At 63.1% G+C, this 26,902-nt stretch overlaps 2 protein-coding genes across 7 annotated transcripts in view; one reads left to right on the top strand and one right to left on the bottom strand.

Moving 5' to 3' along the window:
- Positions 1-952: 952 nt before the first annotated feature.
- On the top strand, positions 953-11,709 carry MAP1LC3B (microtubule associated protein 1 light chain 3 beta). Of its 2 annotated transcripts, none has more exons than XM_051840312.3 (4): positions 953-1,069; positions 6,005-6,060; positions 9,309-9,415; positions 10,238-11,709. In XM_051840312.3, the coding sequence occupies exons 1-4, from the start codon at positions 1,030-1,032 to the stop codon at positions 10,416-10,418; spliced, it is 384 nt and encodes a 127-aa protein (XP_051696272.2). In that variant the 5' UTR covers positions 953-1,029; the 3' UTR covers positions 10,419-11,709. The 2 variants fall into 2 exon arrangements, with proteins under 2 accessions (XP_051696272.2, XP_069917987.2); XM_070061886.2 differs by having other exon boundaries at positions 5,906-6,060; positions 10,238-10,650.
- A 992-nt stretch (positions 11,710-12,701) lies between these two features.
- The window catches only part of ZCCHC14 (zinc finger CCHC-type containing 14), a 71,369-nt gene continuing 57,168 nt past the window's right edge, over positions 12,702-26,902 (bottom strand). For 2 of the 5 annotated variants that reach the window (XM_051840308.3, XM_051840309.3), the window contains 10 exons: positions 25,444-25,515; positions 22,608-22,717; positions 21,941-22,035; positions 21,807-21,861; positions 20,418-20,703; positions 19,496-19,587; positions 19,147-19,274; positions 18,310-18,450; positions 16,765-18,228; positions 12,702-15,926 (listed from right to left, as the gene is read on the bottom strand). In XM_051840308.3, coding sequence (XP_051696268.3) covers positions 15,871-15,926; positions 16,765-18,228; positions 18,310-18,450; positions 19,147-19,274; positions 19,496-19,587; positions 20,418-20,703; positions 21,807-21,861; positions 21,941-22,035; positions 22,608-22,717; positions 25,444-25,515 — 2,499 coding nt within the window. In that variant the 3' untranslated portion in view covers positions 12,702-15,870. The remainder of the gene's footprint in view (positions 15,927-16,764; positions 18,229-18,309; positions 18,451-19,146; positions 19,275-19,495; positions 19,588-20,417; positions 20,704-21,806; positions 21,862-21,940; positions 22,036-22,607; positions 22,718-25,443; positions 25,516-26,902) is intronic. The other 3 variants (XM_089319045.1, XM_051840310.3, XR_016224642.1) reach the window with 2 other exon arrangements.

Genomic DNA, 26,902 nt, shown 5'->3' on the forward strand with positions numbered 1-26,902 from the left:
GGCCCCGACGCCTCTTTCCTGATGGCGCCTGGCGCCCCCCCCCTTCCCGGGATCATTTCAGGCGGCCCCCACACACACCTCTTCCCGATGGCTCCGGGGGCCCCGACGCCTCTTCCCCCCCCACCTCTTCCCGACGGCTCCGGGCGGTCCCCCCCCCCACCTCTTCCCGGGATCAGGTCAGGCGGCCCCCCCACCTCTTCCCCGACGGCTCTGGCCCCCCCCCACCTCTTCCAGGGATCAGCTCAGGCGCCCCCCCCCCACGCCTCTTCCCGACGGCTCCGGGGGCCCCGACGCCTCTTCCCGGGGTGAGGCCAGGCTGTGTGCGGCTCCCAGGTCCAGGGAGCGGGAAGCACGGCCGCCTGGTGGGGGTGGGGGTCGGGGCCGGGGGCGAGCCGCCTGCGGCCGCCATTCCCCCTTCCTGCCGCTCAGCTTCGCCCGTGAGCCTACGCCAGTCACCCTGTCACCTAAGAAAGGTCAGATGGAAGCCTGGGGCCAGGGAGCGCTTCCAGAAGGTTCCAAACGCGCGCCGCGGCCTCCTCAGAGGGGACACCCGGCGGGAACGCGTGCGCGGGGCCAGCGGGGCACGCGGCTGACCGGCCGCGCGCGGTGCGGCCCTGACGCGGACGCGGACGCGGCCCCGCGCCACGAGGCCCGGGAGGCAGGGGCGCGCTGTGGCCCCGAAGCAGCGGTCGGGTCCCCGGGGCCCGGGCCGTCCGGTCCCTCCCGGAGGCCGCGGGCGGCACCTCCCGGTCCGCAGAGACCGGGCGGAACCGCACGCCCCGCCGCCGCCCGTCCCGAGGGCTGCGACCGCGCACCGCGCCGCCCTCCACGCACGCGCACGCGCAGGCGCGGCCCGGTTCCGCCACGCCCGCCATGGCGGAGGCCTCGGCCGGCTCGGGCTCCGCCCCCCGCTGACGCGCTGCGGTCACCTGACCCGGCTGCGGGCTCAGACACAAGGGAAGTCGCTGTCGCCGGAGCCGGAGCCGCCGGGACCCTCCGCCTGCCCCGCCGCCGCCCCGCCGCCCCGCCATGCCGTCGGAGAAGACCTTCAAGCAGCGCCGCACCTTCGGTGGGTGTCCGGCGGCGCGCGGACGGGGCTGGGCCGCGGGGCCGGGCTGGGTGCGGCGGGGGCCGGGGCCGCGGGGCCGGGGCCGGGCTGGGTAGGGCCGGGGTCGCGGGGCCGGGAGCGGGCTGGGTACGGCGGGGGACGCGGGGCCGGGCTGGGCTGGGTACGGCGGGGTCGCGGGGCCGGGACCAGGCTGGGTACGGCGGGGGCCGCGGGGCCGGGACCAGGCTGGGTACGGCGGGGTCGTGGGGCCGGGACCAGGCTGGGTACGGCGGGGTCGTGGGGCCGGGACCAGGCTGGGTACGGCGGGGTCGTGGGGCCGGGACCAGGCTGGGTACGGCGGGGGCCGCGGGGCCGGGACCAGGCTGGGTACGGCGGGGTCGTGGGGCCGGGACCAGGCTGGGTACGGCGGGGGACGCGGGGCCGGGGCCGGGCTGGGTACGGCGGGGGACGCGGGGCCGGGGCCGGGCTGGGTACGGCGGGGGTCGCGGGGCCGGGCTGGGCTGGGTGCGGCGGGGGCCGCGGGGCCGGGGCCGGGCTGGGTACGGCGGGGCCGCGGGTCCGGGGGTGGGAGGAAGGCCGGGGCCGCGGAGGGCTGGGACCTTGCTGGGGACGGCCGTGGAGGGCTGGGGGCCGCGGGGGCCGGGGGTGGGAGGAAGGCCGGGGCCGACGAGGGCCGCACCGTGAGGGCTCGGGGTACCGGCAGACGCGGGCGGGCCGCGGGCAGCCGACTCCCGCGCGCGCTGCGGGGCGGCGGGCCTGAGCCTGCGTGGACCCGGGCGGCTGCGGGCGCCGTCTCCCGAGTCGCAGCCCACCCTAAGCCAGCGGGCCGGCGCTGGGTTGCTTCCGTCGCGGGATCTGCCCCGCACGAGGGCGAGGCGGACAGCTGTGCGGTGGCCGCCGGCGGGCTGGGGAGCGCTCCGGCCCCGCAGGTTACAGGTGCGTGGGGGGCCCCCGCGTGCCTTCCTTTGGGTGTGGGTTTTGCAGATTTCGTTATTGACAGGTACTTGATGGTGTCGTGTGGAAGAACCAGCCGGGGATGCCAGACATCTTTGCCAGGAGCCTCCTGGGCGGGCTAGCCAGACCTGGGGGGCCTTTTTTGGTTAGAGATTTCCTCATCAGTGACTTAGCGAACTCCGAGCGGCCTGGCTCTGCTGGAAGCCTGCGTTCTGTCTGGCATTTGGGAGTTAACTGGGGTCGTTGTGGGGGAGGCACGCCTCTGGTCCTCTGGGACACTGCCTTGTCTTCTGGTTGCTTATAGTGTTTTTAGAGCCTTCTGGAAAAATGCCTGCGAAGACTGTGTCACGGTAGGAAAAGTGAGGTCAGCACGTTGGAACGGGAACTGCCCTGGACCCTGAGTGGCCCTGGCCGTGGGCCAGCTCGTCTGCCCTATCTCCCCCTCCAGTGTCTTACGCAGCATTTCCAGGTTTCCCCTAACTCACTGCTCGCTGCCCCAGGGTCTCTGTAAGAGTCCCCTTGCAGGGGCCGGCGCGTGGCTCACCTGGTTAATCTTGCGCCTGCGGCGCCGACATTCCATGTGGGCGCTGGTTCTGTCCCAGTTGCCCCTCTTCCAGGCCAGCTCTCTGCTGTGGCCCGGGAGTGCAGTGGAGGATGGCCCAAGTGCTTGGGCCCTGCACCCCATGGGAGACCAGATAAGTACCTGGCTCCTGGCTTCGGATCAGCGCAGCGCCAGCCATAGCGGCCATTTGAGGGGTGAACCAACGGAAGGAAGACCTTTCTCTGTCTATAACTCTACCTGCCAACTAAAAAAAAAAAAGAGCCCCCTTGCAGAGCCGTGTCAGTGTGCAGCGGCGTGGCTGTCCGTGCCCTCGCCTTGGGTGACTTGGAGAGAGTCGGAGCCCACGTGGAGGAGCAGCCCAGGGGCCTGCGCTCCCTCTCCCCAGGCCCTGAGTTGGGCGTCAGGTCAAGCTGAGTGTGGCTCGGGATTGCCGGATTCGGAGAGTGGGATGGATTTTAGGGCTGACTCCAAACAGCTCCTCCTGTTGCTGGGGGAAGCCGGGGGGCGCAGGGGTGAGGCCCCCGCCCGCCTAGCGGCAGAGGCTGCCCCCGAGCCTGAAGCTCCCCGGTGCTGCAGTCTGGTCCACTCCCTGCTCCAGTGCCCGCGTTACACTGAAACGTAACTGAGGATGGTGAACAGGCTGTCCCAGGCCTCCTGTGTGTGTTCTGGGAAGTTTACTCTTTTTTTTTTTTTTTTTTTTTTAAAGACTTAATCATTTGAGAGGTAGAGTTACAGAGAAGGGGGGACAGAGAGAGAGGTCCTCCACCCGCTGGTTCACTCCCCAGTTGGCCGCAACAGCTGGAGCTGAGCCAGTCCAAGCCAGGAGCTTCTTCCAGATCTCCCATGTGGGTGCAGGGGCCCGAAGACTGCTTTCCCAGGCCACAGCAGAGAGCTGGATCGGGAGAGGAACAGCCGGGACAGGAACCAGTGCCCGTATGGGATGCCGGCCCTGCAGGCGGAGGCTCAGCCCACTACACTGCAGTGCCGGCTCCTGCAAGTTCACTCAAACAGCGCCAAGTGCTGTGACACAGGCTGGAGAGTGAGACTTGGGGCGACACCTGGCACCGGAACTTGGACGGTGCCAGGCGTCGATGGCATGGAGATCACAGTGACCGCTCACAGGTGGCGGCGGCTCAGCACTGGCCCAAGTGGAGTGATCCTGGACAGTGTTTAATCAGCTTCCCTTTAGCTGTCCTAGGCTATCACGAAGCGACTGCGAGTGATACGCCGCTAAGTAACACGCCGTAGACCAGCTTTTTAAATTGTTTTTTTGAGAGCAAAAGCAAGGTTCGTGTGCTCATTCATTCCCCACATCAGGGCCTGCCCAGGCCCAGAGCCGGGAGCTCAGGACCCCCAGACGCGGCACAGCGGGGTCTCCGCTGCATCTCACCCGCTGGACGGCAAGCCCTTCCTGCCCTCCAGTTCTCTGTCTGAGGCGTCTCAAGGTTCTTGGAGGCCGAGGGCAGGGACCTTTGTCCAGCAGCTTCATTGGCCGTGGGTGAGCCTGGGCCCTGAGCGGCAGGGCAGTCTGGAGGTGGACGAGCAGCGGGGAGGGGGCAGGTGCTCCCCTGAGCTCGCATCCGTGTGTCCCGTGTCTGCTTAGCCCCAGAGTGAGCTGCTTGCTGGGAAAGCACACACACCAGTTACTTGTTTTAGAAAGTGACACATTAGCATGCCATAGTAAGGCTTCCGAAAGTTCATGGAACTAAAAAATGTGTACACGTGTGTGTGCATGGATGTATGTGAAAGGTGGAGTGAGGGATCTTCCATCCACTGGTTCATTCCCCAGATGGCCACAGCAGCCAGGCTGCCGGCCCCGGTCTCCCACGTGGGTGGCAGGACCGCGAGCTCTCGGCCGTCGTCCACTGCTTCCCGGACTCGTGAGCAGGAAGCTGGCTCCGGGAGCAGAGAGGCTGGGACTGGAACGGGCACTCCGGCAAGCAGTGCCGGCATCGCCAGGGGTGCCTGCCCGCCCAGCACAGCACCTTGAATTCTCTCCCGCGGTGCCCTGGGCTGCTCCTGTGCAGGCCGAGCACTGGGCCCTCTGGCTGAGCAGGTGCCAGCCGTCCTCGGGACCCGTGCTGTGCCACTCTCTCTCCGCCTCAAGGGACACACTTGTCTGCTCTGCACCTCAGTTTCTCTGCCTTTTTCTTTTTGAAATTTTTATTATTTATTTGAGAAAGATTTACAGAGATGGAGAAACAGAAAGGTCATCTGTCCACTGGTTCACTTCCCAAATGGCTGCAGGGGCCCAAGGACTAGGGTCATCCTCTACTGCTTTCCCAGGCCACAGCAGGGAGCTGGATCGGAAGTGGAGCAGCCGGCACTCGGAACCGGCACCCATGTGGGAAGCCGGCCCTGCAGGCAGAGGCTCAGCCCACTACGCCGCAGCGTCGGCCCGGCTTCTCCACCTTTGATAACTGTTTTGTCTTTTTCTTTTGGGTGTATTTTGAGGATGAATAGGTAGGGCTAAAGATATCTTTAACGCTGTTGTTCTTTACTTCGAAACCTTACATTAGAGCCTTTTGATTTTTCCCTTCTCCACTTACCAAAATAAACCTATTTCCTTGAGTGAAAAGTCTCTTTCCCCTCTGCCCAAATGTCCAGGTACGCTAGAGTTAGTTAGAGTAAATAAACAGGGTTGCAGTTTCCTCTAGACATTAAAAAAGGCAGACAGGTCAGAAGCTACGTCTAGATGCTACAGCGTTTTTCCCCGTAAGATTTATTTATTTGGAAGGCAGAAGGACAGGAAGAGTGGGAGAGAGGAGAAGGAGATCGGCCCCTGCTGCCTCACTCCCCAGACGGGCGCAACAGCCAGGGCTGGGCCAGGCCAAAGCCAGGAGCCACAGGCTCCCTCCTGGCCTGTGGGTGGGGGCAGGTGCCCGAGTACTGGGCCGGATCTCGCCGCCTTCCGAGGTGCTTTAGCAGGAAGCTGAATCGGAAGTGGCTCCTGGCTGCGGACTGGCGCAGTGCCAGCATTTGCAGCCATTTCAGGAGCGGATCAGTGGGTGGGGGACCTCCCTCTCTCCCTCTCTCCCTCTCTCCCTCTCCCCCTCTCCCCCTCACCCCTCTCTCCCTCTCCCCCTCCTCCCCCTCACCCCTCTCTCCCTCTCTCCCTCTCTCCCTCTCCCCCTCCTCCCCCTCCCCCTCTCCCCCTCCCTCTCTCTCTCCCCCCTTCTCCCTTCCTCTCCCTCCCCCCCCTCCCTCCCTCTCTCTCCCTCTCCCTCCCTATTTCTAACTTTGCCATTCAAATAAATAATCTTCTAAAACATTTTTCTGGGAAAAGATGTTCTTTCTCTAACTCTACCTTTCCAATAAAGAAATCTTTAAAAAGAAATCCTAGAGAAGGATGCCGCGGTCACCGTGCAGTCTGGGAGCGCGCGCCTCCTGCCCTCACGCTCACGTGTCCTTCCCTGCAGAGCAGCGAGTGGAGGACGTCCGGCTCATCCGGGAGCAGCACCCCACCAAGATCCCGGTAGGTGGCTCCCGCGCTCGGTCTGCTGGCTGAACAAGCCGCATGCACCACTTAAAGGGACGGGGCACGGGGCTGTTGGTGTTTTACTGCGGAGAGAAGCAGCCACACAGGCCAAGTCGGTAACGAGCAGGGCTGCCCTTCCCGGCTGCGGTGCCGTGGAGCGGTCCTGGCGGGAGTGAGGACGGGAGTGCCGGGCCCAGGCGTCGGCCTCTGCTGTGCTGCGTGCGTGGTGCCTGATCTGAAACGGGCTTGCTGAGGCATGAGGGGTAGGAGTGGTTACAGACCATCCCGCCCTGGTTCCTAGACAGCCTCGGCTCCAGACCTGGGTCGAGGTTTGCCAAGTGATGGTGCGCCGGCTGCTAACACTCGGAAAGGAGTTGGGCCCTCCTCTGAAAGGGGAGGGGCACCCCCCTCGTGTGCTGCAGCCGGGATTCGCAGAATTCTGAGCAGGTGGCAGCCGCCTCGTACAGACTGAGCCCGCCTCTCGCCAGCCCCGCAGGCTGCCCGGAACACCTGCCCCCGCTCTGCAGCGTCCGTGTTTGGCTTGACCCGCAGTTCTTGCCCAGGGTGGAAGTGAGGGCTCCCGGGTGCACACAGGAGAGAGGTGGGCACCCCTGCGGAAGACACGCCGGCTTGTCTGCCACACTGAATCCTCACTCTGGGGGGGCCTGGCCACCAGGTGAGCCGCCGCGGGCCTCTCCGAGGCAGGGCCGTTGTGGAGCCGTGCCCGGCTCTGAGTGCCTCCTGGACCTCTGCTGGCCACCGGCAGCCCGCCGGGACCTGTCCCCCAGACTCCCGCCGCGGCGCCAGCCACCTTTCCGCAGTGCTCTCGGGTTCTCAGCACCTGGGGTCCCCGGCGCTTCCTCCATGAGCAGCCGCCAGGGCCCTCACGCAGAGGCTCCCGGGCGCGCTTCCCTCCTCTCCTGCCGCCCGAGTGGAACGTCCCGCAGGACACGTTCCAGGTGGAGCCGCGCATCCTGTCCCACGTAAAGGAAAGCAGATGGAAACTCAGAAGGGAGGCGTCAGCCAGGCGCTGGGGGGGGGGGGAGGACTGGACAAGAAGCAGTCGCCGGGCCCGCTGGGAAGCGTGCCCCCGGGGACCAGAGCGGCGGACGTGAGCAGAAAGTTGCCGCCCAGGGTCATGTGTGCCCTTCACCGAAGGGTTCTGAGGTCTTGGGTTTTTCCGTCTGGGTCTCTGACCTCCTCGGCGCCCTCCTGGGCCAAGGACCCAGGAGTTGTGACCTCTGATGTTCGCCAGGCCTCGTGGATGGCAGCTCTGAGCACGCCCAGTGTGTCCCCAGGGACGCCGAGCGCAGCCTGTCCTGCCCTCGGTCTCCCTGCAGCAGCAGCCGCCTCGACAGCTCAGGGGCCCTGCAGACGGCGCACACGCGCGGCCGCGCCCTCTGCTCAGATCCCACGGGGCCGAGCACGGAGACAGGTTTCTCCGTAGTATGGCAAGGAGTTAGTGGATTTAATTCGTGATGTGGGAATGTTCTTGTTCCGTGTGGAATCAAGGGACTCGCTGATAACACCCATTAGAGGGACACTGGGGATGTCTGTCTAAAGCCAAGGCCCTGGAAGTCGTCCTCCGGACGTCTGCTTGCTCTCGCGTGTCCACCCAGCGCTTTCTGTCGGGAAGAGAAACGGTCCCTGGTGCCGGAGCCGAGCTCACCGAGCCTCACGATTTCATGGACGCACACACTCGCCGCGTCTCGGGAGACGGTGGTGCTGGAGCCGACAGTCGGCACCGCCTCTGCACGGCTGAGTTAGCGACCGGGTGCCGGTGACCCCCTGTGGCGGCAGAGCTGTCCCACAGTCCAGGGCGGCACAGAGCGGAGGAGCACGAGGCCGGCCGGGTGCCGCGGGCCATGCCACGGCGGACTCCACGGAGCCTTCCCCACACTCATCACCCTCTCCCAGTGTGTTTTTTCGATGAGATTTTGCAGGCACTTGTTCGAGTTTGCCTTACGGGCAAAGCGTTTTCCACTCACGTTACACCCACTAGGGTTTCCTCCGACAGCCTTTGGGCAGTACACTTTTCCTTTTTTAAAGATTCGGTGATTTGAAAGGCCGAGTGACGGTGTGAGTCAGTCTCCATCCGCTGGTTCACTCCCCACGGGGCCTCGACAGCCGGGGCTGGGCCAGGCTGGAGCCGGGGCTTCCTCTGGGTCTTCCATGTGGGTGCAGGGGCCCAAGCACTTGGACCATTCCCCACTGGTTGCCCAGGATTAGCAGGGAGCTGGATCGGAAGAGCAGCAGCCGGGACTGGAGCCGGCGCCACGTGGGATGCGGGCGCTGGCTTCAGCCCATTCGCTGCAGTGCCGCCCACTGAGTGTCTCACTTCTCCTGGCTCCAGCTGAGCTGAAGAGCAGCTCTGGTAAAGGGGCTCTGCTCTGAGCGCACGGACAGACGGGGCGGAGGACTGCGTCCTGAGCTGGTCCCCGGGCTCACAGACAGACGGGGCGGGAGGACTGCGTCCTGAGCGGGTCCCCGGGCTCATGGACAGACGTGGAGGACTGCGTCCTGAGCTGGTCCCCGGGCTCACGGACAGACGGGGCGGGAGGACTGCGTCCTGAGCGGGTCCCCGGGCTCACGGACAGACGGGGCGGGAGGACTGCGTCCTGAGCTGGTCCCCGGGCTCATGGACAGACGGGGAGGACTGCGTCCTGAGCTGGTCCCCGGGCTCACGGACAGACGGGGCCGGAGGACTGCGTTCTGAGCTGGTCCCCGGGCTCACGGACAGACGGGGAGGACTGCGTTCTGAGCTGGTCCCCGAGCTCACGGACAGACGGTGGTGGAGGACTGTGTGTTCTGAGCTGGTCCCCGAGCTCACGGACAGACGGGGCGGGAGGACTGTGTGTTCTGAGCTGGTCCCCGGGCTCACGGACAGGCGGGGCGGGAGGACTGTGTGTTCTGAGCGGGTCCCTGAGCTCACGGACAGGCGGGGCGGGAGGACTGCGCGTTCTGAGCGGGTCCCCGTCTGCTTCTCTAAGCCGTGGTCTTCTCACGGGGGAGCATGTTTTTCTGGGTTTCAGATTCCAGCAGCACAGAGACACACGGCCAAGTAGCTCCCCCCAGGGCGCATCTCCGGTGCAGCGCTGTGCTCGCGCGCGGTTCTGTGAGAGCCGACAGCTGGTGGGCGCGGATGCACAGCAGAGCCGTGAGGATGCAGCTTCCCGCGAGCCGGGACGGTCGGGGCCGCCGCCTCTCCGCTGCGGAGCGCTTTACTCCTCTGGCTTCTTCCGTAGGTGATAATAGAACGATACAAGGGTGAGAAGCAGCTTCCTGTCCTGGATAAAACCAAGTTCCTTGTACCCGACCACGTGAACATGAGCGAGCTCATCAAAATCATCAGGTACACACCTGTGTCCGCCCCCTCTCGGGCGCGCCCGTCTCTCGCGGCTGACCAAGGCTTGCTGTCCGCCTCCTCTCGGGCGCGCCCGTCTCTCGCGGCTGACCAAGGCTTGCTGTCCGCCTCCTCTCGGGCGCGCCCGTCTCTCGCGGCTGACCAAGGCTTGCTGTCCGCCTCCTCTCGGGCGCGCCCGTCTCTCGCGGCTGACCAAGGCTTGCCATGTTCCTTCCCGCCGCGGGGTCCCAGGCCCCTGCCGACTGTTTGGTCTCGGCAGCTGGGGTAGGCGTTTCCTTTAGAGCAGCGCGGCCAGTGAGCGGGCGCAGGCGCGGCTGCGGCGGCTCAGGTCTCAGGACGGTTTGCACCGTTTGGAGCTGTTTTCCTCACATGAGACCCTTAACAAACAGCCGTACAGACCAGCTTAAACCAGCCTCAGGAATGATTCTAACTAATCTTTTTTTTTTTTTTTTTTAATTTATTTATTTGGAAGGCAGAGTTACAGAGGGAGGGAGGGAAGGAGTCAGTCTCCCATCTTCTGCTTCACTCCCCAGATGGCCGCAGTGGCCGGGGCTGGGCCAATCCAAAGCCAGGAGCCTGGAGCTTCCTCTGGGTCTCCCATGCGGGTGCAGGGGCCCAAGCACTTGGGCCGTCTTCTCCTGCCTTCCCAGGCCACAGCAGAGAGCTGGACCGGAAGTGGGGCAGCCGGGACTCGAGCCGACCCCGTTTAACTAGTGTCGATCATGAACATGATCCTGGAGAAGCCCCGATGCTGTGAGGCTGCCAGCCCCCCCTCCTGCTCTGCCCCCTCACTGTGATGTCACTCCGCAGGAGGCGCCTGCAGCTCAACGCCAACCAGGCCTTCTTCCTGCTGGTGAACGGGCACAGCATGGTGAGCGTCTCCACGCCCATCTCCGAGGTGTACGAGAGCGAGAAGGACGGCGACGGCTTCCTGTACATGGTGTACGCCTCCCAGGAGACGTTCGGGGCGAGGCCGCCACGCGGCGTCTAGTCCTCCCGAGGGAGGGGATGCCGCAGGCGCGACCGACGTCCACCCAATCAGTCCATTCAGCTAGTGTTCCGCCTGGGCAGGTGTAGGAAGTCGTCTTTGTCTTTCAAGCAGAAAAACAGCTCCCAGGGAGTGCATTCAGCATTGGAAAACTATGGTTTAACCTAGGCTGTTTTGTTTTCAAATTTCAGGAGTTTAAAAATAAAATACTTTGCATTCTGAGTCGCCAGTAAAATAGGCCGCCACGTCTTTCAGTGCTCTTCCGTCCCGCGTCCCAGCGCAGTCGGGCGGGCAGTCCTCGCCCAGGCCGCGACCCTGCTGTCCTCGCTGTTGGAAGGGGCTCTGCCCGGCAGAGCTGTCTCCCCGGGGACCCCACGGGCGTGGCTGTAAGCACAACCCCAGAGCCACACTGGCCGTGACAGCGGGCGCCAAGCGGGGTCAAGACGTGCGCGACGGCGGCTCTGGTCCCCGACAGGTGTGCACCGCAGCCCCGGCTTCCGCGGGGGCGCGGCTCTTGCTGCCGTCTGGAGCTGCAGACGCTGCTCGGCGGGCCCCGGGAGGGTTTTGTTTTGGTCTGGTTTCTCAGAAGGCCCCGAGAAAAAGTGATGTTGCTTCTGCTCTGAATTTTTCAAAGAATCCAAACTCAGGCTTGCTTTGGTCATTTTTTTGGGACAGTGCTAGAGACCACAGATTCGTGAAACGAAAAACATTCAAATTCAGATGTGCCCCCTCCCTACTTTTTGGCTTAAAGCTGTACGTGATCTATGGTTTGTGTTTTGCTGTTGTTAAATGTGTAACGAGAAGAGTAGTTCAGTGGCGCCAGACCACCATCAGGATTCTCTGTGCGTGTCCGCGTCAAGGAAAGACCAGCGGAAGGGAACGTGCGGCTGCAGTGTTTCTGTCAAGTTCAGCATCTTCCAAGCCAGTGCTTCCTGCCACCTGCGTGGGGTCCACCGTCTGCCTTTGCCTCGTGTGCCGGCGCATGTCGTTGGAGCGGCAGCGTCACCGCGTCTGGCCCAGGACGGATCCTCGGAGGGGCTCCCGTCACCTCCTCTCCCGCTGCATGCCTGTCCACATGGCCGGCTTCCCACATGTACGTTTTCACATGACGTAAACTCTTAGCCGTGTGTCCTTCGGAGTGTGTGTGCCATTGTACCATTCTTGTACCACTGTGAGCACAGACTCCTGCAAGAAGCTGCTTCTGAAAGAAACAGCCTTGCTGCGGGGTGGCCTGCACCCACAGTGGCGGGCATTCTCACCACGCGAGGTGAATAAAGGCACCGCTCAGAACGGACTCGATGTGCAGACCCGTCTTTGAAATCCTGACTGCGCGTGTCTGGGTACTTGACCACAGCAGGTGGCTCTGGCTTCCCAACAAGGAACTTCCAGGCTGGTTTGCTGTGCGGGGGTGGGGGGGGGGACACCTGGGGAGGGACACCCCTCTTTGTTGTGGGCGCCTTTCTCACCTAGGCCAGTACCCTACTCCTAGGTCTTCCTTTGTAAGTTCAACTCCCTTGAGCGCTTGGAGACCGAGGGCAGCTGTGAGGCGCGGGTGTTTCCTGGGAGTGGAGCTGGCCGGGTGGCCGGTGTGCGCAGGGTCCAGCTCAGACTCCAGCAGGCACTTAAGTGTTTCCTGGAAAACACGAGGGAGGGGCGGCAGCCGTGGCTCACCCCACGGCCTGCAGTCGGGGTGCCAGGATCCAGAACCACTCTCTGCTTCTAAGCCGGCATCCTGCCGGCATGCACCCTGGGGTGCGGCGCAGCAGGTGACGGCTCTGTTACTTGGGTTCCTCCCCCTGCTTCAGCCTGGCCCAGCCTGGTGCTGGATGTGGGGGAGGGAACCAGGCCGTGCAAGATGGCCACCTGTCTCTGCCTTTCAAATAGCAATGAGCTGCTCACACGCGTGTCCGTGTTCCCTTTCTCCTGTTTTCCAAGTTCCCATCTGGAAGGTCAGAGGGGCCGTTCCCGGGTGCCCACCTCCTGATGTGGGAGCACGTGACGCGAGCGGGTGCGCTCGTTCCACTGTTGCTGGCTGGGCCCGGGCTGGCGCGTCACCGCGGCGCCCTCTCACAGCAGGGTCGCACCAGCTCCCCACGGTGCCTCAGACCCACGCGTGTGAGCTCCACTCTGACAGCACCTAGAAGCCTGGGAAGCTCCGGGAGGATGAGACGTGGCGTCCCCGTGTCAACACGGGAGGAAGGCGGAAAGCGGACGGAGAATTCTGAGCTACGTGAAAACACGCGTGCTTCGTGTCCCGAGAACAGAGCTGAGGAAGGCAGGCACGGGTCCTTTTTTAAAATTTTTTATTTTCAGTACATTAAATTTACTCATAAAAACATTCTAAAAATGTACAATTTTTTTTCTTTTTAACAAAGTATAATAAAACATAAAAACCCCAAAAACAGAATACTTGACATTTACAATTCAAAATCAAATTAGCGGAATATTAAATATTTACAAAACTATATCTTTTAAAAATATTTATAAAGTTACATGCAATTTTGTAGAATTGACAAAAGAATGGCTCAAAATGAGAATTTTCCTTCATTCCTAAAAAGAAAATCTGTCCAGCAGAGGCTGGGAAGCCTTCTGTGTGCGCCCGGAAGCAGACACGCGTGACGAGGGGAGGGTGAGGTGGCGCTGGGCGGGGGCCGCTCCGCCCTCGGGCAACAGAGCAGGGACCTGAAGCTTTGGCCTCCACCAGCACAGTATATGGTTTTCTAGAATATTGCGAGTTTGGGTTAGCGACGCTCACTTCTATTCAGACCCCTGGGACCTGGAACGGTTCCGCCTCTCCAGAACCCCTGGCTTTGGAAGGACAGCCAGCCCTGCCCAGGCCCCCGGCCCATCCTCGGGGACGGGGGCTGAGCCACGCACGGGGTTTCCCCAGCAGCCTGTGAACACCTCCAACAGAACCCCAGGAAGAGCGGGGAGCTCGGAGGCCAAGAGCCCAGGTTCCGTGCGGAGAGTGGAGGCAGGGGCAGCTGGCGAGTCCCTGCCTCCGCGCTGCGCCACGGCACGGCGGGTGCAGTGCACCAACTACGCTGACTGCTCGCAGGACGGACCTAGAGTCCTAAATACGAATGAGAATACAGAACCTATGACTACGGTATGAACAAGCTGACCCTGGGGTCTGCAGGGGACGGGGGCGGCCTTCTGAACACCACGCAGAGATGCGTTGTGAATGGTGAGTCTATTCTAAGTGCTAGCTCCCATCTCTGCTCTTAGCAATCAGGAGTTTAATGTTAAATACTTTCCAATTTTGATATTATCATGAAATAAACATTAGAAAATAAGGTAGAAAACGAGTTTTTGCTTAAAAAAGAGACTGAAAGGTTAAATAGTTCTTTCTTCCCCAACGCTGCACGTCCTCTCGCCCCAGTCTCAGAGATGGAGAAAACGGGGCCCAGAAGCTAAGACACGACAGACCCCAACCGCGCCAGCCGCCTGCGCCTGCGGCCGCACCCCGCCTCTGGTGCCCAGAGCGCTCGTCGGGCTTTGGTTGCTTTTGCCCAGGACTCAGAGACGCCGCCGCCAGCAGACAGGCCCAGTCCGAGGCTGGCGCCCCCAGGCCGAGCTCTCATGCCGGGACCTCGTGAGCTGCGCTTCGGGAGACAAGGGCAAGTCCTCCCAAGCCCTCGGTGAGCAGACACAGCCCGGCGGGGCCGCAGGGGCCCTGGCTGCATGCTGAGGCGCGCGTTCCACGTGGATCTGGCGCTGTCTGCAAGGCTCACCTCCAGCGTTCAGCAAACACAGCGGCCGTGGGGCAACAGCCGGCGCTTCCACTCACCAGGCTGAGCACCGGACAGAAACGGAGCCGGGATTCCACCTTGGCTAGGAGACTCTTGTCCACAAACCCACTGTGGTGAGAGAGGATTCATTTAAAACAGCTTTTTAAAAAAAAAAAAAAAAAAAAACTTTAAAAGTTTGGCTTTCAGCACATACGCAGGCCACTGTCCACGGCCTCCAGGAACGGAGCGAGCGCCCAAGTCCTCCGCGAAGGTGAGCCCCAGCCGAGTGCTCCTTAAGGCAAAGTCGTGTCAGCTCCCACTGCTGTGACACGGTGTAGTGTCTGAAGGAAGAGATTCACGCGACAGCCCCTCGGCCGCTGCTGGAACGCGCGTCGCCGGCCCGTAACACTGTACCAGGAACAGAGGAGCGAGGGCCGCCCGCTCCGCATTGCATAGAAATCAAAGTCAGCTGACGCCACGCCACAGGCCTCGGCTGGAAGCCTCCTGGAAGCCTCCCCTGCCTGCCCAGGGCCCCACGGAGTCTCCGGCGGAGGCGGCGCTGGTCCTGCACTGGCTGATTGTCCCATTCTAAGAACGGTCTGGAAAATCCCCGGCACAGCCTGACCCCATCAGCATCAATATTGATTGTAAGTGACATTACTGGAGTGGAAAAACCCCTTTTGCGTGGAAGGTTCAAGTCCCTAAACTCCAGACCCAAATGCTTCCGTTCCAGTGGGTGGAGACGCGGAGGCTACAGCGAGGACTTCCACTTCCTGCCTGAAAAGACAAACACGCACGCGGGAGTCCGCACGCCCTGGCGCTCTGGGGAGAGGGTCTCTCTCACCACGCTCTACTGAAGCTCTCCAGGTCACTGTAACGGAACTAACCGTCAGCACACAGCCTAGCACGAGAAGTCGACAGGAGGAGACGTCAGACCTCTTGCTCACGACTTACAGGGCCGTGCGGCTCCTGGAACGTCCATCAAGTGCGACTCGGCCGGCGTCCCACAGGCGCTGCCCAGGGTGGAGGCGGCAGGACCGCGCGCCTCGACGTCTGCACTCTCCGGGACTTGGACCCTCAGCAATCAGCCTGTTGTGCGTCAACTACTTCTACTTCGTAACACAGCTAAATTTATTTTCAGGAAAAAAAATCGAAACCTGGAACTGCTACAAGTGTTGGGCGGAGGGAAAAGACTAGGATCTGCCGTGGACTCAGCACGGGGTCCCGCAGGTCTCGGAGGGGCTCGAGCCGGCGAGCGTACATTCTTCCGTAGTGCAATCCTTCAAAATCCCAGAGATTAGTGCCTCATCGCTTTAGGAAAGAAACGAAACGACACGAAACACAGCCGCCGATTTCCCTACCCCGGGGGCGCCGAGAGTCCGCTGGGGGAACTCCACCCTCAGTCCTCGCTTCCGCGCGCGCATAGCTGCCCTGGAATTGCGTGAGAGCCGCGGCGGGCCACAGACAGCAGTGCTCTTCGGGAGACATGCGGCCTCTGCACTGCGGCACGGGGACGCCTGCTAGGCGAGTCCCGACGGTGAGCTCCCGTCTAGGATTTGGCAATACATCGAGCTGGATGCACGTCTCGCTAGGTCTCTACCAGTCTAGGAGAGTGAAGCACCTTTGGATCAGACAGTAACTCCACAGCGACGAGACTTCGCAGTCTGCTTGAATGTTCCTCGCGTCTCCACCGCTCAGTCACGCTCTGTTGCCAGACAAAGTCATCAATCTGTGGAGTCCAGACTTTCTGCGGGGGGGGCATACTTCAACCTGAAAGTACCTGGAGGGGAGAAAGACATTACGTTTGCATCGCTCGACTGCCGCCCACCGGAGCCAGCCTGCTGCTTCCTGCCACGGCTCACGCTTCTGGGGCTCGGGGTGCCCTCCCCCACGCTGGCCAGCACGCCGAGTGTATGCATCCTGGCCAGGGGTGGAAGGACCGGCGGGAGCTCTAGGCCTCGGCTCCTGCACAGGGCAGGTGGGCGTGCCGCGGCCACCTTTGCCAACCTCAGGAGACCCAGCCACGTGGGAGGGCTGCAGCCATCACGCCTCCTGGGTCACAGGAGCTGCTTTCCAGGCGACGCCGAGACCGGAGCCCCACACAGCCCTCACGGAAGTCATGGAAGTCCACGCAGAGACCAAGCGGCTTCAAGGGTGGCACAGGGAGTGGGCACAGAGTCAGAGCCAATGTCCCCATCCCCAGCAAACAGCAGTCACGCACCTGAGCTCAGCCCTGGTGGACAACAAAGAGCAACCGGGGGGGGGGGGGTGGGGATGATATGATGCACACAAGACCACAACCACGCGGGGCACACGGAGGAGGCAGTGAGCTCCATCCTGTGGGCTCTCAACTGCCAGGCTGCACTCGGGGGCCGGAGGCGGGCAGGTGGCACGAAGCCTCCCACACTGGCTGCCCTGGCCCCACCCACAAGCAGCCCATGCCCTGAAGGGAGGGGCGTACAGTCACCGAGCCCCTGGCAGTCCCGGCGCAGACTTCCAGCCTCGCGTTAGGATCTTCCTGCTGTGTCAGAGAACGCCTGAAAAACTACTTCTTGCTTTAAAAAGGAGGAGGTTCGCTACCGTCCGCACCCACAGCGTGCGCGCAGCAGCCCACTCACCTTGCCGGTTGAAGTCCATGGACGGCTGCTTGCAGTCCTGCGCGCGGTGCCCGGTGGCCCCACAGTTGTAACAAGACAGATTGCCGCTCTTTTTGTGGCTGGAGCCGTTGCTGCCGCCCACCAGCCCCTGGGTTTGGTACACCCCGGCTGGCCCGGCCATGAAGTTCTGCATGGGCGGCACGGCAAACGAGGACTGGCCACCCAGGACGGGCTCGGCGGCCACGCTGCTGCTGTAGGGCGCGTGCACGACGGGGAAGGTGGAGCCGCCGCCGTACTGCTGGGTGCTGACGTAGCCGCTGCTGCACATGGGGCTGAAGGGCAGGAAGGGGAACGTAAGCACGGACGGCCCCGAGAACGGGTGCTGGAAGTAGCTGGCGTAGCTGACGGTCAGGCCGCTGGAGCCGCAGCTACCGCTGCACCCGCACGACGTGCACACCATGCAGCCGGGCGGGGGCGGCGCGGGCTGCGGGGGCGCCGGCGGCTGCTGGTGGTGGTGGTGGTGGTGGTGGCTCTGACTCGAGGCAGCAATGTTCCCCGTGGAGCCGCCGCCGCCGCCGCCGCTGCTGTAGAAACTGCTCTCGGGGACGGAAGCAAGCGCAGGACTCGAGCTGGGGGCCGGGCAGCTGGGCAGCGCGGTCACGTTCGCGAAGGACGTGGAGGGGAGGCTGCTGGAGGAGGCAGTGTTGCTGCTGGCGCAGAAGCCGGCCTGCAGGGGGCCCACGGGCATGCTGCTCACTGCAGGGAAGGCAACTTTGGTGCTGGCGGTGTAGAGAGCAGTCCGGGGGCTGATCACCGCGGGGGGCACGCTGATCTGCACGCTGTTGGGACAGGACGTTGGCCCCGAAATGGCGGGCTCAGCAGGCCCCGAGGAGGAGAGCAGCAGCTTGATGGGGGGCCGGGCCACATGGAGGACCGTGCTCGGCGTGCCCGCGGCGGCCGTGCTGCTCTCCCCGGCCAGGGCCGGCTGCTGAGCTGTCTTCAGCACCCTGTCCAGCGTGGATGCGTGCACGACCTTGGCCCGGGGCCCGAAGGAGACCGTGGGTGACATGGAGCTGCTCTCCGCAAGTCCGGAGAGGCCCTGCACGGGCTGATGGGGCGGGGCTGCGGGCAGCGCGTCCATCACGGCGCTGCCGAAGCTCTTGTCCACTCTGATGCTGCTTCTTGGTCCAGACCCTTTGCTCCTTTCTTCCAGAGACAAGAGCGAGTGCACGGAAGACGAGAGGAGCTTCACGTCCGAGGCCCCCCTCTCCGCCTTGTGCACGGAGTTCAGCATGCGGAGGGGTGCCAGGTGCGAGCCGGCGGGCATCATCTGTGGGGGCACAGGGTGGTGGCCTGACGGGCTGGAGCCGGCCTCGTTCTGCACGGGCAGAACCTGGGCCGTGGGCCGGGCCGAGCCTGACGGGAAGTGGTTCAGCAGCGTGACGGGCTTCTCCTTCTCGGGCCCCTCCAGGTGCAGCTCCACACCTACAGGGGCAGAGAGCGCGTGAGCAGCGCCGGGCGCCGGGGACAGCGGGGCAGCACGGCCACAGCCCCCAGCGCCCTTACGTCTGTCGTTCTCCTCGGCGCTGTCAGAGCTCTCCTCTCGGGCCTGCGCGCCCCTCGGGCTGGAGGAGGAGCTGGAGTACTCGGAAGAGCTGCCTTCCCGGGGCATCCGGTGAGGGGGCTGCTCCACTTCCACCCGCAGCTCTGCAGAGAAGGGACGGGACGGTGTCGCGGTGCCCACTGTGATGGCGGCTGCCCCCTGCTGGGCGCCAGCACCGCTTCCCAGGGTCAGAGAAGGCCAAGGTCAAAGGCCAATCTCAGCGGAGATTCTAACAGCGCCCGGGACTGAGAACAACACTCCCAGCGCCCCCACACCAAGCCGAGGACAGAGGCTTCGCAGCCATCCTGCGTGGGCACTCCTTAAACTGCGCCGAGCCCCGCCACGCCCACACGCGACGCACGGCCTCTAGTCAAGCGGCCGCTCAGAGTGGACCCTGGAAGGCTCTTTCGTGGTCCCCGGCACCCTTTCTGTTCCTGTCACGGAAGGGAGGGCCTGTCCTACCCTGGGAGAAGACAGCTGTCTCCACTCTCTTCCGCAGGACACGGAGAAGGCAGGGAGGAGAGAGTCTCTGGGACTTCGCGTCCCTGAGGGTGGGGAGGTGGGCCGGGAGCCAGGGCCGCTGGGGCTGGGGCTGGGCGAGGATGTGGCCACACAGCCACGCACCCCCAGCCCCGGGCCCCTCGCCCCTCGCACTCTCCCGGTGCCCAGCCCGCAGCTGCTGACCAACTGTCCACGCTCCCCTGCACTGGAGGCTGCCCGTGTGAAAACCGCAAGCTGAGTAGAGTGCAAACTACAAACGGCCAGAGCGCGAGCTGAGAAGGAACACCCCGCCCCCGTACCTGCCGTGTGGCCGCTGCGCCCCGTCTGCACGGGCCCCACGTGGCTGGTGGGGGGCACACGGGCCACCCCACTGCTGGTGACCAAGGTCGGGGCAGAGGGATTCAGGCACCGTCTCTCCGATTTCTCCCTGTGCAACACCAAAGCACAGCAGCAAGTCAAAGCCTCCTCTTACTGTTTCACAAACGTTCAGTACAAAGCGGCTCCCAGCCCCTCGGGGAAACCCGACTCATCAGTGCGCCGCAGCCGCCCTTCCTGGCTGGGCCGGCGCCACGTGGGCAGCACGACTGCGCTCGCCCTGGCTCCTGAGAAACCAAGTGGAACACACGCTTGACACACTCCCACACTCACTTTTCCAGCTCCAGCTGAGTCTTCAGCTTCCTCTTCGCTCCCATGGTGAGGGACTCAAACTTGTTGAGATCCTCCTCAGTGAGGCTCAGGAACTGCCCGGGGAGAGACGAGGCACAGAGTCACTGCCCGAGGGGGGGCTCTTCCCTGGGGCTGCGCTCACACCACCCACCTCTGGGCACGCAAGCACATCAGGCTACCCTGACCTTGGCACGGGGAATCGTCCACCTGCTGACTGACCTGCCGTCTGAGTGTGGGCTGCGCAGGCCTCGCGGGGGCCCCCTCCCCAGCACCACCCTTCTGGGGGGGGGGCAGCCCCGGCAGGCAACAAAGCAGAGGTCGCCGGGACTGAAGGGGAAGCCAGCCCAGAGGCGGGACCCCGGCAGGCAGCGGGTGCTTCCGTGTGCACAGCACCCATGGCACCGAGTTGAGCGGGGCACTCACACATGGTGACTTGGCATTACACACGTGCTTCACGTTTGCTCTCTACTATGAAGCGAAAGCCTGACTTGGGGCTGCATCAGCGACATCTCTGTAGTTAAAGCCACCAAGCCATGCCGTCCAGCAGGGGGAGCTCCAGCCTCCCGTCAGGGACATCACGGCTCAAGCAATGTCAGCATTTTAACGAAAGCAAAGCACTCCCTCGCTGCGTGGGACTGCCCCGGGTGTGTGCTCTGCACCCTGGACGGCAGCCGTGCCATGGTGTGGAGCCAGCGCTCCACAGGCTGCGCCGAGGGGGCGTGGCTTGGGGGAGGGAGACCCTGCTGCCCCATTAGCGTCCGTGCACTGTTTCCTGCCAGTACCAGGTGGCGCTTTTCCACCCTTAGTTCTTGTGCCTCCCAGGTATTCTGGAAACAACTCAGTTCCTCAAGAACTGAGGCCAGAAGAGAGGCGGCAGAGAAGGCCTGTGCTCGCGCCGACGCACCTTCTCCATGGTGAGCTGCTTGAAGACAGGGTAATACTTGTGCAAACGCAGCTTCCTCAGCCAGTCCAGAATCCCATTTTGCTCCTGGGTCTGAGGGGCCTGCAGACTGGAAGGCATCAGGATGGCGGGCGAGGCGTCCATCTGGGCCCGGTAGGCCAGCGCCGAGCCCGTGGGGGCCCCCGAGTGAGAGCAGTGGGGCAGGGCGGCGGCTGTGCTGGCTGCATGCTGCAGGTGGTGCTGGGCGCCGCTCTGAGCCGAGGGGATGCCGGCCACTCCGCACACGGGTCTGTGGGACGAGGGGGGCGGGCACAGACGGGCTCCACCGAGGATCACGCGCCAGGTTCTCTTCCTGGACTGCCTCCCGCCTCACCACCCTCTTCCACTGCTGCCCCTCCCCCACCCCAGCCTGCACTTCCAATCCCTAGCGATGGCCCTTCCTGCACACACGTGTGCCTGCCATCTGTGCATGCTCGAGGCAGGCGTGCCTGTGCGCACACATGTGCGTGTCTACCTGTGTGCACACATCCGCAAGTGAGGACGCACTTGTGTGTGCACGTGGATGTATACACAGTGGTCACCCAAGGCTTCTGTCTGAGCTGCCTGATTGCTTTCTGTTACTTTTGTTCTTTATTTTTAAAATTATTTATTTACTTATTTGAGAGACAGAGAGTGAGCACCTCCTCTGCTAGTTCACTCCATAAATGTTCACAAAAGCCAGGACTAGGCCAGGCCAAAGCAGGGAATTCAATCTGGCTCTCCCAAGTGGGTGGCAGGAAACCAACTACGTGAGCCGTCACCATCGCCTCCCAGGGTCTGCATTTACAAAAAGCTGGAACCGGGGCCCAGGCAGTGTGCTGTGGGGCGTGGACAGCCCGGCTGGCATCTTACCTGCCAGGCCAATGCTGACCCTCAAGTCACAGGGTGAACTGAGAAATCATTAAAACTGGCGACGGAATCTTTAATGTTCAAGCTGTCATTCTGTGAAACGTGAAGCCCAGGCTCCTCCCACCTCAAGCTGCAAGCCCACACACATATCTCCTGGGTGCTTACCGGGGCGCGGGGGCCAGGGGGCCAGCACGCCTCAGAAACCTGGCACCCAGCCAGCTATGCGGGTCAGTGTCACTCCAGACGGGATGCCTCTCAGGCACTGTGCTCACACCCCCATGGCGATGCCGACGGAAACAAGGCTGAGCCCAGCCGCGCACCGGCCCCGAGTCCCCGGGAATCGCAGCTCCAGGGGCACAGAGAACTGCTCGGGGATGTTACCCGCACCATTCCCGCTCCTCCACCCCTGCCCCAACCCTGCCCGGCACAGGTGACAAGGACGGCAGAAGCAGTGACCGAGACGCAGCTGGGAGGGCCGTGGGGGCTGCAGAGCCCAGTCCTCACCTTCCAGACACGCCCATCATGGCACCCACTTTGGAAAGGGAGGGGTTCCCGGGACCTGCAAAGTAGACAACAGGCAGCACAGAAGCTTGCGGACCGAGCGCCTCCCTCGCGGCGGCCCCGGGCCCCAGACTCACTCGCACTCTGCAGCTGCGGGCTGGGGGATGCAGTGCTGAAAAACTTCTTCACCTGGTCATTTTTTAACACGTGAGACGGTAACGCAGCCAGGTACCTAGAGAGCAAACAGGGGCTCTGTCGGCATGGAAACGCACCACAGAGAAGGGGGAGGACACGCCAGCAGTCGGGAGACGTGCACATCCCAGACAACGGCACTCGAGTTATATGCCCCTTCGTTCTTCCTGCTCCGCCCCACTCTCCGTCCGTCTGTCCTCAGTCTCCTCCCGTCTCCTTTATGCTGTGTCGGTCACATCTTACAGGGCCGTGAGCCAGGACCAGAACACGAGAGCAGCTGGGGTCACCCACAGGCGCTCAAATGCCAGCCCAGGACCCTGGCAGCAGGGCTAGTCCCCGCCCACGTTCCCAGCACCTGTGCGCCATGTCGCAGTGTGGGCAGAGGCCAGGCCATGGTCACTGGTCCCTGAGAAACTGTTTAGGAGGCCCTAGTGTAACCCTGGAGCAGCCTCAATCTGGCTCACAGAGCAGCGATGCAATGAGCCTTCTCAGCCCCCAAGACCCTCCTTCCCGCTCCGCAGCCGCTGAACGTCCCCGAGGCCACGTGCAGACCCACCCCCAGGCGACCTGTGTGCCCCCGCATCAGCCCGCAGCTGCCCCGTGTGGACTTACCTCAGGCCTGCTTCCAGATCCATGTGGTTTCGCTCTGCATAAAATGGATCTGGGGCGGCGAGGCAAGGAATGAGTTTCTCCAAATTCTCCTCAGGGTGGAGCTGCGAGAGCTGAAAGAGAAGGAGAGGTGCAGGAAGCGCGTCAGAGCAGGAGCCTTCAGCCAGGACGGCCTGGGCGGGCCCGCTGCTGGCATCCGTGGCTACGACGTGACGTGACACCGCTCCATCAGCGAGTCCGGGGCGCCACAGCCCTAGCGTGGAGACAGCCACAAGAGCAGCAGCCCACCGTCAACACTGAGAAACAGCTCGCCAAGCTCCACGGCCCTAACCCACCTGCGGCCACCAGACACCACGTCGCAGGCCACCACAGGAACTGGGTTTCAAGCAGGGGCCGAGCCCTGAGGGCGGACACACAAGCTCACACCTGCGGCACCGCGTGAGGAAGAGGTGGCCGTCACACCGTCAGGGCAGGACAGAAAGCTGCTCCGCACATCCCTACAGGCTGAGCAAGGCCCAGTTCCAGGCAGAAGGACGTGCCCACCTCCCCAGGTGCCTGTGCCGGGCGCAGCGGCCGAGACCCACCCTGTGTGCTCCCCAGAGACCTTCCCAGTCTGAAGCAAAGCCCCAGTCATGGCGGACAGGCAGGGGCAGTATTTCCCGCTCTGGCCCAGGCCATGGAGAGACCCACCACTTCTGTGAGAGGGGTAGGGCGAACACCCCCGGCCCAAGGAGAGGCATGAAGCCCCCTTGAGACCAAGACCCTGCACCGACACAGAGCAGAGGTCAGTCCTGCAGTGCCGAGAAAGCCTCCCCAGAAGCCCCACAGAGGCCTGCCTGGGAACAGCGCCCACATGTCGAGGCGCCTCTGCTCTGGGCCACAGGCATACAAGGACTGCTAGAGCAAGCACAGCAAGACCCCAGGACCCACCTACCCCAGGGGGCACTTCCGGCCCGGGCAGTGGCAGCCGTCCACTCGGGTGTGAGTGGGTGACCAGGGCCACACACCTCCGAAGTCCCCTCCACTCCAGGACCCCACTTGGCCTGAGAAGCATGCGTCCACTCCCAGCAAACACTGCTCTCCACAGTCTTGAGACTCTCCCAAACACGACATCTACCCTCCAACCAGAATGTCCCAGACACACTGCCAGCTACCATCGAGACACGTGGGAATGGCCTGGAGCCTGCAGGTCTCAGGCAGAGACTCCCAGGAACCGCGATGGACACAGTAAATTCAGCAGGGGCGCCAGTCCCTTTGCAAGGCCTGAATGCTCACGCTTGCCTCACTGCTGGCTGACCTGGTTAGAGCGGCACACAACGGGCAACACTGGTGGAAAACGCTCGGAGCAGCCATCCGGAATGCAGCGCACTCAACAGGCTCCCCGGCAGCCTGGGCAGAGGAGGGGGAAAAGCCAGCAGGGGGCAAATGATCCCAGCTGAAGCCCAGAGTGAGAGGGAGAGAGGCCCGGCCCCAGGGCTGGGCACTTTCTCATGCGCCCCTGCCCGCACACGCAGCTGCAGGCCCAGAGCGGGGACTGGGGAGGAGAGAGGGCTGAAGCGACCAGACAGGGACTCTCCAAGTGATGAGATGACAACTCAGATACCCGAGACGGGCAGGCTGAGCAGCAGCCAGGGGACACCTGGGCAGACAACCAGTCTGCGGCCAGAGCTCTGGCAGGCATCTGTGGGATCCGGAGAAACTGGTTCTTGGACACCAAGGAGGCAGCTGGGAAGGGGAGAAAGGCGGTACTGCAGGTGGATTCCTGGAAGCTATCTGTAACCCCAGGAGCTGTTGGATCTGGCTTGTCCTCTCACGCCCGCGAGGCCAGGCCAGATCCGACACCATCGCCCACGCCGAGGCCACGTGTCCACCCACAGCTTTTCTAGGAAAACCACGAGACTTGGCAGAGGCCAGCATGCTGGCGTGAGTGCACACACGCGAGTGCACACGCAGAGCTGCTTCCTGAGGTGGCCGTGCCTGCACATGGTGCCTGCCTGCTGTCTCCACTCCACGAGTAGTCCAGGGGGAGCGCAGGCTCCGGGCCGCACCCCTGCCACGAGCAGTGCACGGGGAGCGCAGGTACCAGGCCGCACCCCTGCCATGAGCAGTATAGGCTCCAGGCCACACCCCTGCCATGAGCAGTACAGGCTCCAGGCCACACCCCTGCAATGAGCAGTGCACAGGGAACGCAGGCACGGGGCTGCACCCCTGCCACGAGCAGTACAGGCTCCAGGCTGCACCCCTGCCACGAGCAGTGCACAGGGAGCCCAGGCACAGAGCTGCACCCCTGCCACAAGCAGCGCACAGGGAGTGCAGGCATCAGGCTGCACCCCTGCTGTGAGCAGTGCACAGGGAGTGCAGGCTCCAGGCCGCACCCCTGCCACAAGTAGTGCATAGGGAGTGCAGGCACCAGGCCGCACCCCTGCTGTGAGCAGTGCATGGGGAGCGCAGCCTCTGGGCCACACCCCTGCCGTGAGCAGTGCACGGGAGCGCAGGCTCCGGGCCACACCCCTGCCATGAACAGTGCTTTGGGGAGCGCAGGCTCCGGGCCACATCCCTGCCGTAAACAGTGCTTTGGGGAGCGCAGGCTCCGGGCCGCACCCCTGCCGTGAACAGTGCTTTGGGGAGCGCAGGCTCCGGGCCGCACCCCTGCCATGAACAGTGCTTTGGGGAGCGCAGGCTCCGGGCCGCACCCCTGCCACGAGCTGGCCTTGGACTCACGCTGGCACAGGCCTGGCGCGGCTGCCCAGGGAAGGCACCTATGAAGTTACTCCACAGAATGAGCACCACCTGCGAGTGTGAACCTTGTAAGTCTCGGAGGATCCCTTAGTCACCTTACCTTTGAAACAAAGTCAGTCACTTCAGAGGAAGATTTGGTTACTGATGTTACTGAAGAATCAGACCACAAGACCTTAAAAACAAATAAACAAACAAACCTTAAAAACAGACAGCACATACTTAATTCACAGCACACACGTCCAGGTGTGACTGCCCTAGTGTGCGTGCGCCTGGGGAGTGAGCATTCACACGTCCTGAGCCTGGTGCCTGGGAGCCGTCCCTGTGTCTGAGAGCGCAGCCGTGCCAGGTGCGCCAGACGCACTGCAGCGTGGGCTCACCACAGCGCACGCGCGCCTCCCAGCGCGTCCACATGGACACAGTCGATCTGGGGCAGAAGCGTGGGTTGGCCTGAGTGACTCTGACCACAGAACAGCAGTTCTTCCGAGAGAGGAGGGCTTGGGGCGGGGGAGGACTGCGGCCAGGTGGGGAGAGTCAGGAAAAGCAGAGTGAAGCCAGGTGAGGTCTGCTGTGGGGTGTGCCAGAGCTCCCAGGGCACGACAGGGTCAGCGTGTGAAGACAAGGGCAGGGCCGCATCAGGGAGGGACAACTACCACATAAAAGCCAGAAGTCAGCGGAGGATTCCAAGTCAGGAAACGAAGTGACCAAACGCTTCTTTCCACCCACAAGAGAGGATCACACCCAGACTTGCTTAAAGACAGCCCGGGGATAACAGAGCCACACCAGGTGGCAGATGGCTGCCTCCGTGCCGGCCAGGGGTCGGGGGCACTCTGGGCTGCTCAGAGTCAGGCCTGCATCCCACGCAAGCTCCACCTTGCAATTCCCAGATCTCTCGAGACTCCCTCAAGGCTTCTGGGAACATGCCTTGCCGCCAGTCTACCTGCTCTACAATGGAAACGCCCCCACTGCTGCTCCAAAAGGCTGCTGGGAGCAGACGCCCCAGGCCTCGGGGTCGGGACACGCAGTGTGCACCCAAAGCACTGCTGACAGCTGGTACCCCGCCAAGTAAATGTGTAGAGGGAAATGTCACTTCCTCACAGCCCCCCACCTGTTCCCAGCTGGAGTACTCTCTCTCTCCTTCCACATCGACATCCCATGAATGCAAACACAGATCACGCGATGCCAACACAGACCACCTGCTTCACGTGTGCTCAGCTACTCACGACTCTGTTCACTTCCCTTAGTGCACAGAGCTGGCGACAGAAAGGCCAGCCCTGGGCACCAAGTTCCCTACAGTGGGCTGCAGTCTGCCTGAGCCTGCAGGGGGCGCCAGTCCCTTTGCAAGGCCTGAACTCTCATGCTTGCCTCACTGCTGGCTGACCTGAAGCACGGCTGGGAGGAGTGGCGGAGGGGAGAACAGGCCTACACCCTGCTGGCCTGAAACATGCTCTAGACTTGTGTGTTACCCAAACGCAAGTCAGCTGCCACCAGGAAAAGCTGCTAAGCAAACGCTCACACGCGGCTCTCCTGAATGCGCACGGCGGTCCTCACAGGCACAGTGG

Source organism: Oryctolagus cuniculus, chromosome 18, assembly GCF_051225735.1.
Source record: "Oryctolagus cuniculus isolate XC-2025 breed Fujian yellow rabbit chromosome 18, ASM5122573v1, whole genome shotgun sequence".
In the NCBI taxonomy this organism is placed as follows: domain Eukaryota; kingdom Metazoa; phylum Chordata; class Mammalia; order Lagomorpha; family Leporidae; genus Oryctolagus; species Oryctolagus cuniculus.